General features: G+C 41.2%; 1 protein-coding gene and 1 non-coding gene across 4 annotated transcripts in view; one reads left to right on the top strand and one right to left on the bottom strand.

Annotated features, from left to right (window-relative positions):
• The window catches only part of Ark2n (arkadia (RNF111) N-terminal like PKA signaling regulator 2N), an 88,036-nt gene that overhangs the window by 29,764 nt on the left and 43,282 nt on the right, over nt 1-14,990 (top strand). For all 3 annotated transcript variants that reach the window (XM_029471786.2, XM_021150819.3, XM_021150818.3), the window contains exon 2: nt 12,746-13,530. In XM_029471786.2, coding sequence (XP_029327646.1) covers nt 12,816-13,530 — 715 coding nt within the window. In that variant the 5' untranslated portion in view covers nt 12,746-12,815. The remainder of the gene's footprint in view (nt 1-12,745; nt 13,531-14,990) is intronic.
• On the bottom strand, nt 3,087-3,218 carry LOC115029902 (small nucleolar RNA SNORA17). Its single transcript, XR_003835479.1, has one exon. It is a non-coding gene; the product is annotated as a small nucleolar RNA SNORA17 (small nucleolar RNA).

Genomic DNA, 14,990 nt, shown 5'->3' with positions numbered 1-14,990 from the left:
TTGTCCCTAATAGGATATAGGTGTGGTCTATTACTACATATAAAAATGAAGGTACTTTGTCAGTGCTTAGTGTACATTCTCAGTGCTTGTTCCACACTAACAGAAGCTGCTGAGTTTGCAGATAGCCTCAAGCAAGAATGGTAACTCCTGTTGTCAACAAAAATGCAGTTTTCAAGCATCAGCACTTATTTTTTGTATGCTTTTTTGGTGGATTTCCAGAGAACTGAAATGGTTCTTGTTAGTTTTGCTTTGCTTTATAGTAATATTTTTTTTGAGAGATTTGCTAACCCTAAAACTTGCCTATATAGCCAGGAAGCCTGTATATCCTGTTACTCTCACCGTAGTTTCTGAGAAAGGCTCTCCCAGTGAGCTCCATGGTCCATTTTTCCCATCCCCCCCTCTTCCCTCTAGGGTTGCATATGGATGACCTGCTGCTGTACTTGGCTTTCACATAGATGCTGGGGATCTGAATGCAGGTTCTCATGTTTGTTCACCAAGCACTTCCTCATCACAGCCTGGTCTGTTTTGTTTCTTTGCTTTGTTTTGAGGTGGTCTTACATAGCCTAAAATGGCCTGGCGCTCATAATTTTCCTTCCATAGTTCCCTGAGTGCTAGAATTATAGACTTGAGCCACCACACTTGCCTCATTAATACTTTTAAATCTCTCTATACTCAACCTTCACACTTCCACCTAGAGGTAACTGCTACCTTGACATTTTGGTAACTGTTCCCTTGCTTTAAAAGACATTTTAGGGGGCTGGAGAGATGACTCAGTGGTTAAGAGCCCTGACTGCTCTTCCAAAGGTCCTGAGTTCAATTCCCAACAACCACATGGTGGCTCACAACTATCTGTAATGAGGTCTGATGCCCTCTTCTGTCTGAAGACAGCTGCAGTGTACTCATACACATCAACTAAACAAATAAATCATTCTTTAAAAAACAATATAAAAGACATTTTTTTAATTTATTGATTATATGTAAGTACACTGTAGCTGTCTTCAGACACTCCAGAAGAGGGCGTCAGATCTCTTTATGGATGGTTGTGAGCCACCATGTGGTTGCTGGGATTTGAACTCTGGACCTTCGGAAGAGCAGTTGGGTGCTCTTACCCACTGAGCCATCTCACCAGCCCTATAAAAGACATTTTAATGTACAACTAAATGTCTATGCATAGTCTGTCACTTTGCATAGTTTTGAGTTTTGAACTTTATATACCTTGGACACCTTTTTTCTTTAGCTCCCTAATCATTATTTCTAAAATTTACTCTTATTAATATAGTTGTGCTAATTTGTTTCTACCTTATATGCTACTTTTACTTTTTTTTAGTACTACATTTTTTAAAAGATTTTTTCAAATTTTTTATTGGTTCTTTGTGAACTTCACATCATGCACCCCAATCCCACTCATCTCTCCCTCCCCTCAATACTTGCCCTCCACCCCTGCAACCTCCTCCCAACAGAGAAAAATCTCGTGGAAGCTGTAGTGTGTACCAGTGTGTCTCAAAGTATCCCTTTTTCTCCACACTTCTTTGCTTGTAAATAAATGTTCATTGCAATGACTTGTCTGGCACAAGTTCTCTGGCTTCTGCTACTCTATCAATACTGCAGTCTCACTAGGGCTCCTTTCAGATGTCCTGTGTCTGCCTTGTGTCATGGAGATCCTGTAGTTTTTGGATCTGTAGAACGGGCCCCTTCATCCTCTCCAGCAGTTCATTGATGGAGTAAATGTTGGGGTGGCCCTGGATCTAGGCCTGAGAGGTACCAGAAATGATCATCTCTCTTGCTCTCTTGCCTTCCAGGCTGGCTCACCAGCAACCCCTGCACCAGGGCCAGCTCTACCCTGCTGCCCAGGCAAGGTTTAAGACCTGCTCTCTTGAGTTCTGTAGTAGATGCGGAGCAGCGCTAGCTCTCCTGTTTTCATGACCCCAGGACCAGCTCTTCCACCTGTCCTAGGGGTCAAGGGCCTAGGGTGGGGAATACTGTCTAATGGCAGACAAGAGACAGGGTCAGCTCTCCTAACACTCACACCCTTGGAACTGGCTCACCGGTACCCCTACTATTAGGGTCACTTTCACTGTGCTGCACAGAGCCTGTTCTCCCAAGTACTGCAGCTTGTGAAGGGCAGGGCCAGCTCTCCTGTTCTCATGACCCTAGGCCAGGTCTCCTGCCTGTTGCAAGTAGTGAGGCAGGAAGGCGGAGAGTGTCTCTTTCTTGTTCACGCCACCACAGGGAGACAGTGGTAGGGCTGGCTGTCATGCTCACATCCTTGGGGCCGGCTAACACGCGCAACTCCAACAGTACTCTCTGAGGCTGCTCTCTGAGTACTGCTGCTGGCAATGGACGGGTCAGGTTTCCTGCTCTCTGCTCTCATACTTCTAGGGCCAGCCCTCCCATGATGAGAGGTGAGGGGTGGGACCAGTTCTGCACATTCCCTGTGGCAGCCCAGACCAGGAATATCCACTTCATCTTTGGTGGTAACAGACCTCTGCTGCTGCAGAGCTACAGACCCAGATATGACTCCCAGTGTCAGCCTAGGCCAGGACCCCACCATGGTCCTAGGTGGCATCACCAGCTACTCACATCAGGCTGTTCTTTACTACCCTTGAGTCTTCAGTTCTGCCTCTCTTAGTTGTGCCTATATCTGTCTCTTCCATTTCTCCACCACTTACTTGCTCTTCTTAGTGGCTTCTGCATTCTCTCAAGTGTCTGGGGTCATCTCAGGAGTGGTCTCAGGAGTGCAGTGCCTTCCTTGTGCGTTATGGCAGGGATCATCTTGAGCATGGTCTGTCCTCCCACCTGAGGGGCATCAGACTGCTGTTCATCTTAAGTTGGCTCCCTGTCTGGGCCCCATGGTACTAGACTGGTAGTTGTTTCAGGCTTGCTTCTTTACTGACCCACCGGAGTGGCCGTCTGTCTTGAGCTCACTCCTGCCTGAGGCCTGTGGTCCCATGCTGAGTTCTTCTAGCCTCAGGCTTGCTTCCAGTCCAGGCCTATCTGGCACTAAAGTGGTGGCCATCTCAGGCTAGCTCCCTATTCAGACCCTCTGGCACCAGACAGTGTTGGTCTCAGGCTTGCTTTTTTCAAGAGATGTTAGGTTACTGATCATTCAGATATTCCTAGGTCAGAACACAGACCGAAGACATAGCCTTTCTCCTCTCTGCCACCTATTGACGCACATGGGACACAGCAGCCACACCTGCAAGGCCTCTAGGGGTAGGAGTACTACAATTTATTGTGTCTCTGTGTGTATGTGTGCACGTGTGTGTGCATGCAAGTGTTTGCAAGTACACGCCTGGATTCCATGGTGCTAATGCAAAAATCAAAGGACAACTCTGGGTAGTCAGCATCTACCGTCTGGGTCCGGGGGGTGGGACTTGTTGTTGTCAGGCTTTGAAGAAGAGTGCTCGTACTTTTGAGTCATTCATTTTGCTAGCCCAGTGCTTTTTCAATAGAATGTACCATAATTTATTTTTTAACAAAACAGTTGTATTGTCAACCAGTTCTGGTTGGGAAGAGAATGGATACAACAGAGTTGATACTAAACCATGCATAGCAGTGCTGGAAGTGTGTTGGTTCAGTAGTTAGCATTGCTTCCTTCATTCAGTTCCTAGCATCCACGGGTCTCTGTCATAAGAGGCCCTGCAGGCATGTGTGCACATAAGCTTACACAGATGAATACACATACACACAACAGTCTTAAACAGACAAACTTTAATGGCATTTGCTCAACCAAGTTGACAGGAGAGACTTTTAGAATGTCTTTTTCTTAATTTGTGTATGTGTGTGTGTGTGTGTGTGTGTGTTCAGTTCAGGTATCTATTCCATATTGCTAGATGGAGGTAGAGGACAACTTTTGGGGGTTTGTTATTTTTCCATTTGTGGTTTCAGAGATGAAATGCAGGTCATTAGGCTTGCTTGACAAGTGCTTTTTACCAAGTGAGCCATCTTAACCAGCTCAAGCTGTCAAGGTGTCACTCTCAGATTCAATTTTGTTTTGCAAGTTTGTGTATCATCTCAAAGCATTGGATCATCGTTTCTCTGCTAGCACATTTATTTATTTATTTCCTCTGAATTTATATACGTATCATGTATGTATGTGAGGCACATGTGCCACAATGTGCACATGGTCAGCAGCCAACCTTCAGGAATTGGTTTTCTCTTTTAAATGTGGGTCCTGTACTCAAATTTTTGGGCTTGGCTGTAAGTTCCTTTATCCACTGAGATGGCTGACCTTTGGTACTTGCATTCCTTGATTCAAATAAAAAAGGATAGCACAGAACAAAACTGAGAGTATATAATAGCCCCAGTTCACATAATTATTTTGTTTTTAAAAATCCAGACTGTAAAGCAACTAGCTAAAGAAATGACCAAGGAAACTGGGGTGACTTGTAAAAGTGGCTTATTCCTTTATTTTCTATAACTGGGTCTCCGCTTCCTCAAAAGAATTTGTTGAAGTATAGCATGTAGTGTCAACAATATCTCAGACTTCTTCTTTATTGTCACAAAATATTTTATTGTCCAGAATCATTCTTGCAAGCAAATTTAATGAGTGCTTCTGTGCACTACTCCCCTTGGCAGTGCAGTTTTTCTGGAGTAGCGAATGGGCCCCTTACCGCACCATACCATGGTACCAAAAATTCTGGAGTCCCACATTTTACCAGATAACTCACTTTAAACAACAACAACCCTATGACATACTGCTTCTTCTTCTTCTTATTTTTTTTTTTTTTTTTTGGTTTTTCGAGACAGGGTTTCTCTGTGTAGCCCTGGCTGTCCTGGAACTCACTTTGTAGACCAGGCTGGCCTCGAACTCAGAAATCCGCCTGCCTCTGCCTCCCGAGTGCTGGGATTAAAGGCGTGCGCCACCACGCCCAGCTTGCTTCTTATTTTTTAAGATTTATTTTTATATGCATTGATATTTTGCCTGAATGTGTGTCTATGTGAGGGTACCAGATCCTTTGGAACTGGAGCTACCGACAGTTGTGAGCTGTCATGCAGGTGCTGGGAATTGAACCAGGTTCTCTGAAAGAACAGCCAGTGCTTTCAACTGTTGAGCCTTCTTTCCAGTCCCAGACAACTCATTCTTGACCAATTGATATAGTGAGAGGTATCTCATCCCATGACTGTCCCAGTGATTGGGTATACTGTTCTCTGACAACAAAGTGAAGTAGCTGAAGAATTCAGGAGCCACTTGTGGTGATGCCCTTAATTCTAGCACCCAGGAGGCAGATCCAAGTGGATCTCTGTTAGTTTGAGGCAAGTTGGTCTACATAGTCAGTTCCAGGCCAGCCAAGATTACATTGAGAGACCCTATCTTCAAAACAAAACCAAAAATAACAATAAAACAAAACAAAAACCAAACAAACCCAGGAAAGGAGAATATGAAGTTGAGGTGGTAATTAGAAAATTTTCATTTATTTATTTATTTATGTTAATTATTAAGATTTATTTTTAGTTTATACGTAGTAGGTGTGTAAGTCATCTGATGTGGGTGCTGGGAACCAAATTCTTTGTAAGAGCAGAAAGCACTCTTAACCTTTGAGTCATCTTCTGAGCCTCTTTTCTCATGTACCCAGGCTGATCTCCAGTTCATCCTACCTCAGCCTCCTGACTGTTGATTCCATGTTGGGATTACACCTGACAGGAGATTAGCAATGAATAGGTTGAATGGATTGAATGGATATGTGACTGAATATGTTAGTGAATGAGTAGGCTGATGAGAGTCAAGGAATAGTCAACTGTGTCTGATCATAGGGAGAAGAGACAGGCATGGGTTGTAAAGCCACATAGGAAAAGACTCCCTTTAGTTTGACAGGAAGAATAGTGTGGATGAGATTGCCATTATAACAGGAATGATGGTCTATATTTATACTCACTGTGCACTCACTATGAACATTAACCAGAAGCCTAAGTGATATAAATCTCACTGGATGCTTTCTTGAAATTTTTAAAGAATTACATTATTTATGTGTGTGTGTGGTCATGCACATGCTGTGGTGTGTGTGGTAGTGAGAAAATACCTTAAGGGAGTCAGCTCTGTACTTCAGCATGTAAGTCTCGGGGATCGTCAGGGATCGAACTCGGGTTGCCAGACTCTGTTACAAGTGCCTTTCTTTGCTGAGTCATCTTCCGGTCCTAACATTTTAGAATTACTTGTTTATTAACTGTGCATGTGTGCGTGTGCACACCCACATACAGAGGTCAAAGACTAAAGAACTCTATTTACTGTGTGAACCCCAGGGGTCACACTCGGGTTGTCAGGGTTAGCAGCAGGGACCTTTTAGCTGCTGAACCATCTTGACAGCTCTGGCTTCACACTTTAAAAAAAAAATCATAATTTTCTACTTCCAGCTATTTAATTATCCCTACCAAAAAATCCACTTTCTGGACAGGGGAAGCCCACGAGACTTCTACCCTACACTAAGAACACGCTAAGGAGCACCAAGAGCAGGAGAGACAGTCTCCCCAGGGAAGAGGACACCGATTGGGTACCACATGGTAGCCCTGAAAACCCTTACAAAAACAAAAGTAACATTGTATAGACAAACACATGCAAGCATGCACACAGTAACAACGAAAAAAAGAGGCCACGCATTTGAAAGAGAGCAAGGAGGGGGTACACGGGAAGGTCCGGAGGGAGGAATCAGAAGGGGGAAAGTGATATAATTACATTGTAGTCTCAAAAAGAAAATATAAAAAGAAAAAAGTCCACTTTTTCATAATTTGATTGTTTGGCATGATTAAACTGTGTATATCTTTCCTATTGTATTTAGAGAACTTTATTTACCTTGGATTTCTGTTTTTTTTTTTTTTTTTTTGTTTTTTCGACAGGGTTTCTCTGTGTAGCCCTGGCTGCCTTGGCACTCACTTTGTAGACCAGGCTGGCCTGGAACTCAGAAATCCGCCTGCCTCTGCCTCCCGAGTGCTGGGATTAAAGGCTTGCGCCACCACGCCCGGCGGATTTCTGTTACTTTTTGACCTAACCCTATATTTAATTATAAGAAAATTATATTCTAGAGGGAAAGCTTTGTAGAATTTATTGATGAAAAATGACCCAAATGGTAGAGTGTCCAAAATAAAAGCACTGGCCTTTTTATGGTAGAGTTTTGAAAGATATTTGTTGTATATGGTAACAAAATTCAAGAGGTACAAAACTGTATACAATAACATCTTCTATTCCTTGCCCCTCTCTTCCACTTTCTTAGGGATCCTTCCAGAAATTCTGTGCCCTATATAAACAAAATCATAAATAAAATTGCTTGTTCTTAAGCAGATAGTATAATTACCTGTTCTGTTCACTTAAGGGTTGTGTGTGCATGTGTGCACATGTGTATGGAAGTCAGAGGTTGATATCACTTGTCCCTAGATCACTCTTCACCTTGTTTTTTTGAGACAGAGTCTCTCACTAAACCTAGAGCTCATGAATTTGGCTAGGCTGGTTGGCCAGTGAACGCTCAGAACTCTCAAGAATGTGCCTGTCTCCCACTACCTCCAAGCACTGGGAATAAATGTGTGTAATCCAAACTCAGTTCCTCACGTGTGTGCAACAGGCACGTCACCAACTGAGCTGGAATCTCCCCAGCTGCCTCATTTAGTTTTTGTTCACTGCAGCTGCTCCATGTCATTTTATATGAAGAGCCTTTTCCTTCTTAATGGCCACATTGTGTGGAAAGACCTTAATGTGCTCACTGGCTCTATTTATGGTTAATGTCAGTTCTTTGTGGTTGATTTGGAAATATTCATATGGGGTTTAACCAGAGTACTGTTGACATATTTAGGCAACTGTGACAAAATCTCATTTAAAACTTAAGTTTAAGGATTTTGAAATGCAAGTTGTTTGATTGATATATAATATTGAAAATAATATTGTACAAAAAAGTAGTTCAGATTCATCTGTGCTATCCATATAACTTATTCCCTGAAGAAACAAGAGTCAGGGGCATTTAAACTCATTAATTGATTTTTTTTTCTTCAGATTTTAGCTTCTTTTTTTTTTTTTTTTAAAGATTTATTTATTATATGTAAGTACACTGTAGCTGTCTTCAGACACTCCAGAAGAGGGAGTCATATCTCATTACGGATGGCTGTGAGCCACCATGTGGTTTCTGGGATTTGAACTCTGGACCTTCGGAAGAGCAGTCGGGTGCTCTTACCCACTGAGCCATCTCACCAGCCCCCCGATTTTAGCTTCTTAATGAACATGTTGCAGAAGAGTTTAGTCAAAACTTCATAGCTGGGGTAGAGAGATGGCTTGTTGGTTAAGAGTCTCTACTTGTTCTTCCAAATTTGGTTTCGTTCCCAGCACCCAAGTTGGGCATGTTATAAGCCATTTTCTGGCCAGGAACACCGCATACATATGTTTGCACAAACATACACTCTGGCACAGACACATGCTCATAAAATAAACAATTAAATCTTTTTTTTTTTTTTTTTTTTTTTGGTTTTTTCGAGACAGGGTTTCTCTGTATAGCCCTGGCTGTCCTGGGACTCACGTTGTAGACCAGGCTGGCCTCGAACTCAGAAATCCGCCTGCCTCTGCCTCCCGAGCGCTGGGATTAAAGGCGTGCGCCACCACGCCCGGCTAACAATTAAATCTTTAAAAAAAAAAAAAAAAGCAGCAAAACCAGCCCATGTCATTATAGCTGACTCTGAATTCTTATTTTCTTTTTTCTCTTTTTTTTTTAATTTTGTTTTTTTGTTTGTTTTTGTTTTTTCATCTTTTTCTTCTTTTAAGATTCATTTTTGTGTGTGTGTGTTTCTGGAGAGACAGACACACTCATTCACAGAGATGGACGGGAAGGGGGAGGAGGGGAATGCGAATGTGAAAATGTATGCAACTTGTGTATGTGTGCCTGAGGAAGTCAGAGAGAACCTTATGTTCTCTATAGCTGGAGCTACAGGCAGTTGTGAGCTGCCCCATGTGGGTCCTAGAAACTGAGCCCAGCAAGTTCAGCAAGTATTCTTAACCACCATTCCATCTCTCCTCAACTGCTCATTCTCCATTCTTGTTTGTTTCTTGCTTATCTTGTTCTGATGCAGCAGAGGGCAGGACTCCTGCTAAGTGTAATACCAACTGCATGAGCAGGTCCAGTAGACTCTTGTGTTGCAGATGAGACTCCCAGGGCTGACACTGGCTGGGACTTCGCAAATAAGTTAGGCCAAAAGGTTCGAAATGTACACCAGCTGCTATAATGAGAACATTGATATTACTTGTGCAGGTCATCTCATCATCTTGCAGGCTGAGAGCAGAATAGATGCAGGCAAACATAAGCACATAGTGGGCAGTGGGGATAATGCTGGGAAGACTGCCATTGCTGGATGACGTGCTAGTCTCTAGATGGAACAAGGCCCTCCTCTCAGGTAGCAGAGGAAGGGGGCAATAAATTAGTTTTAGTCTGTTATAGTGTGATACTTTTTAATATTTTTCAAAGTCTAATGCTCTCTTCTTTCAATATTAGAGTTTGATGTATTTGTTATAAATGACATTACTTTCATTTTAGTATTTTTTTTTTTAAGATATTTCAACTTTAAAGAAAAGAACTGTTAGTAGAGGGAGGGAAGACTATGGCCAGAATGTATGATAAAATTAAAAAAGGAAGAACCTCTATTCTAGAGTGTGAGTGATCCTCAACAGAAGAATCAGTGTCGTCTTTCTCACATGCATGCACTTTAGGCAAAAATTTCAGAACCCTAGCTGGCCTTGATCGTGTTATGTAGCCAAGGGTGATACTGAACTTTGATCCTTCCCACACTGCAGAGGCTCTGTCTCCGCGGTGGCAGGATTACAGACAAGTTTAACTGTGACTTGTTTGTGCACTGCTTGAGATTGAATCCAAGGCTTTTGTGTTTTAAGCAGACACCCAGCCCACAAACTCTGACCTTGTCTTTTCTACAGTTATTTACTGGAGGGTGGGGATATACACATGTGATATAGTGTGCATATAGTGGTTAAAGCTTATGGGAGTCTTTTTCAACTCTGTGGGTCCAAGGGTTTGAACCCAGGTTGTAAGGCTGCGTTTACTTTATCTGTTAACCATTATGTTTCTAGCATCCTGTATTAGTGATACTTTTCATTTATTGTTTTAGCCTGTGATCCCTCTGTTGGCTTAAATTACTTTTAGAACTGTTACGCATCTATGCTTGTTTTCATTTACTTAAAAATTAGTTGTAAAAAATACAAACATGTTTATGAAATAGGCTACACAAGAGTGTCACAAATTAGTAAATACTCAAGTAGGAATAGTTTACTCTTTTAGAGTTTGTTAAGGAAACTATCACAGTGCTCTTTTTATTAGAGAAAAGGGCTATGCAAGGGGGAAAAAGTACGTAGAATATCATGTTTAAATCAATAAAAAAATGATGCTTCAAATGTTAGATCAATAAAAGAAATTTTCTGGGTTTTGTCATAAAATGAACTGATATTTGGTAGACCCAAATGATGGAGATGCTGTACTCTACATTACTAGCATACTGCTAAGATGAAGGTTTGCAGGATAGCTGCCTTTGACCTGTGGGGTCTTTCTGTTACCTTCTGTAACATTCTATGTACAGAGCGAGGGAGTGGTTTGCCTTGCTTCATAGCATTCTCAGGAAAGCCATCAGTTAATGAAATTAGCAATGCAAAAAGTAACAGACTGGTGGTTAAAGATTATGTTTTGCTCATGATTAATTAGATTTGTGTCTTTTATGGGAGTGGTGAGGACATTAGGTTCTAAATTTAGTATATAAAGTATAAAATATGTAGGATGTTTTTTGGTTTTTTTTGATTTATTTATTTATTATATGTAAGTACACTGTAGCTGTCTTCAGACACTCCAGAAGAGGGCGCCAGATCTTGTTACAGATGGTTGTGAGCCCATGTGGTTGCTGGGATTTGAACTCTGGACCTTCGGAAGAGCAGTCGGGTGCTCTTACCCACTGAGCCATCTCTCCAGCCCGGGATGTTTTTATTAAATGTGATCCTAGTCAGAGACTTTTCTGGATTCACAAAGTAACTGAATTATATTTTAGTGGTTATTGTTTTTGAAACAAAACACCTGACATGAGACTCACTCAGTAGATACACAGAGGGAACAGCAGAATCTGGCCTTGGAGAGAGGCTCTCAATGTATAGCCCAGGCTTTTGTCCAACTCTCAGTCCAAAATCAGCCTTGTAAATGCTATATTACACATTACATGGGCATGCCGCTTTGCCCTGCTGGCCTTTTCTCTTAATTCTCCCCTGGTATTTAACCTATTCAGGGGAATTCAGACGCTCACTTCTCAAAAGCATGGAGTTGGAATTTATTTCTTATTTATTTATTTATTTAAGGGCACACTGAGGAGATGGCTCATTCAGAAGTCCTGACTTTAATACTCAGAGCCCATGTTAAACAATCAGGTGCTGGGAGGCAAAGACAGGCAACCAGCGTAGTGTAATTGGCCATCTCCAGGTCAATGAGGGATCTTCTCAAAAAGCAGGTAGATGGCTTTTGAGGAATGACACAGAAGGTGCTCCTCTTGCCTCTACATTCACTAGCATACACATATGCGTTAAACAAACAAACAATTACCACCAACCCCTTAACAATCCATAAGTGTACATTAGATAGCTCTCCCTTTTATAGTCTCTTCTCCTTTGAGGAATTGAGTATAAAAACTATGATTACAATGATTCCTGAACTAGTGCTGTGTGGGGTGTTTGGTACTGGGGCATTGAGAATGCTAGGCAAACGCTCTACTATGAGCTACATTCCAGCCCACCCCCCTTTATATCTATGTTTTTAAAGATATATTTTTTTATGTGTAGAAGTATTTGCCTGCATGTATATATGTAGCAGGGGTGTTTGATTCCCTGGAATTGGAGTTATAGATAGGAACAGATGTAAGTTTTGGGACCTAAACCCAGGTATTCTGCAAGAGCATCAAGTACGTTTAACCACCAAGCTATCTTTCTAGCTCCTTTATTTTTCATTTTGAGAGGGGGTCTCCCAAGTTGTCCAAGTAGGCCTTGACTTCAGGATCCTCAGACCTCAGCCTCCTCCCCAGTAGCTGGAATTACATACCTGTGCTACCATGTCTAGCTCATACTGTTTTTGTTGTTGTTGTTTTTTGGTTTTTTTGTTTTGTTTTTGATATAGGGTCTCATGCATCCCAGGATTGCCTGAAATTCACTATGGATGACCTTGAACTTCTAATTCTCCTGCCTCTACTTCTATAGTGCTGAAATGACAGGCATGGAGCATCATGTCTAGTACTATGTAGTGGTGAGGATTGAACCCCAGCTTCATGTATGCAAAGCAAGCAAACATATTACCTACTGAACCACATCTCCAGCCCCAGAAGAGTCTTATTTTAAACCATTCTTTTCATTTATATTAAAGTCAAGTATACATTATTATATTAATTTTTCAAAGATTTCTTTTTTTAAACCTTTTTTATTTTGGTGCTGGAGATTGAGCTCAGGGCTTCGTGTACCTCAAACAAGCACTCTACTGCTAAGCTACTTTTCCAACCCCATCTAAAGTTCTAAACTTAACTCTTTGGTTATTTGCTGTAATTACATTAGAGGTTAATCTATTTTTAGTAGATGAGACTGCTAGGATTTTATTGGTATTAAATCCTTTGAGTCTGACTGCCAATCAGCCAGATTATGGGAACATAGTGTCTTAAAGGTCTGTTGTGTAAATGGTACCTTTTGCCACTCAGAAAAATAGGTTAAATAATCTTCCATTTCTAGTCATTGACTTTGTGTGTTTTCATACAGGCTGCTTTCCTGTTGCACCTTTGATATCGTTTCCTAGACTCTGTTCCATGATTTAATTTGGAATTCTGAGATGAAGATGGAGGAGGCAGTGGGAAAAGTTGAAGAACTCATTGAGTCTGCAGCCCCACCGAAAGCATCTGAACAAGAGACAGCCAAGGAAGAAGATGGCTCTGTAGAACTGGAATCTCAAGTTCCAAAAGATGGTGTAGCTGACTCTACAGTTCTCTCTTCAATGCCCTGTTTGTTGATGGAGCTGAGAAGGGACTCTTCAGAGTCTCAGTTAGCATCCACCGAGAGTGACAAGCCCACAGCTGGCCGCGTTTATGAGAGTGACTCCTCTAATCATTGCATGCTTTCCCCTTCCTCTAGTGGCCACTTGGCCGATTCAGATACGCTGTCCTCTGTTGAAGAGAATGAACCCTCGCAAGCAGAAACAACCGTGGAAGGAGATACTTCAGGAGTGTCTGCTACCACTGTTGGACGAAAGTCTCGGCGGTCCCGTTCTGAAAGTGAAACATCTACTATGGCTGCCAAGAAAAACCGGCAATCCAGCGATAAGCAGAATGGCCGAGTCACCAAGGTTAAAGGTCATCGGAGCCAAAAGCACAAGGAGAGGATCAGACTCCTGAGGCAGAAGCGGGAGGCTGCTGCGAGGAAGAAGTACAACCTGCTGCAGGACAGCAGCACCAGTGACAGCGACCTGACTTGTGACTCAAGCACGAGCTCCTCGGATGATGATGACGAGGTTTCAGGGAGCAGCAAGACAATCACTGCAGAGATACCAGGTAGAGGATGTTTTTTAAACTGACTGTAAGCACCTGGTGGCCTTTCTCAGCTGTCAGACTCATTTAGATGTGTGACACTTGAAAAAATCCAGGAGACCTGCAGCTCTCTATAAATTTGAAGACTGCAGTCTATTAAAAAGACATGGCCAACTTAAAACCAAACCTATTCTGAGTTGCCAGTGCACTTTTTAGCACATCAGCAAAAACATTAAGTGGTTAATGATAGGGACAAGATTATTTTTAAGAAATGGAATTCTCACAGGTCCTTCTCTGTAACATACTATCTGAACTTCCGTCATTGCCTTTTTAGCACTGCATAGGTTAAAAACTCGTTGTTGAGCATTACTGCTAAGTACAAGTACATTTTCCTCAGGACTAGGCACCTTGCTTTATTATCTAGCCTCTGCACTTGAGCTTATGGTGTCTGAAATGATACATTCTTTATTAAAGCTTTCTAATTACTGCTCCTCCTAAAACAGGTTTTTTTTTTTTCTGTTTTCCCTCAAATTTAGTGGACGATAAACTAGTTACCCATATTGCACTTATTGCACTTTTTTTTTAATCCTGCCTTGTCACTAGATTGTAAAGAATGCTCAAAAACTTTTTCCCTTCATCTCCTAGGCTTTAAAAAGTTACTCAGAAATTGGCTTGTTTCAGCTCTCATAAATAGAAGGGTCTGTAGTTTATTATATGTTAGCATGTCTGTTTTCCCTGTATTATTGCATCTGATACTGTGTGCTACAGAGGCAATCTTTGAGATTTCATAGAGGAAGAAAGATGATATCTGAATGGTTCTTAAGTGAAGAATTCTCATTATTGAAGAGAATTATATGACTAGGAATATTTTGTAAAGTCACTGATACTTAGTTGGTCATGACAGCAGTGTTTATTTCTGCACTAAAGAGGGGAAAGTTTTGGTTTTCTTAAGGTTTATAGGTGATTTTTTTTCACTTTAGTTTTCTGCAAAAGGTAACACTTCTGATGTACAAAGGATATTTTAAGAAAAAGCATATTGGTTATCTAAATTTATTCCTAACCATGTAAACTCAATAGCAAGAATAATTTTAAAAAGCACTTTAACAGGTGCTTAACATATAACAATAAGTCTCTTTCATATAGCATATTAAATATGAGTTTAAACAGTCTTTAGAAATGCTTTTCTGTGATATCTTGATCAAATTCCTTTAGTAGTTTCTTCTTATTAAAACTAAATGAGAAAAAGTTAAATGTAGCTCATGAAAGAAGCAGACTTTTTGGGTGGCTCTAAGGCATGTTCCAGGTATATTTTAGTTTTCCATTTACTATTATTTTTAAGGAAGCCTTACTACATACCTATAAAATTGTGTATTCTTATATTCTGTTCTAATCTGTTAATCAAATTTATTATGGATACAGTACTTAATTTCAGTTGAACAGATTTTCATGTAACCACATCAACACTTTGCCTTTATATGGAAAGG

This window comes from Mus caroli, unplaced genomic scaffold (assembly GCF_978045245.1).
Source record: "Mus caroli unplaced genomic scaffold, Mus_caroli_1 scaffold_19, whole genome shotgun sequence".
NCBI classification, from domain to species: domain Eukaryota; kingdom Metazoa; phylum Chordata; class Mammalia; order Rodentia; family Muridae; genus Mus; species Mus caroli.
Note: the sequence above shows the minus strand (reverse complement) of the source record. Positions and strands in the feature narration are given on the sequence as shown.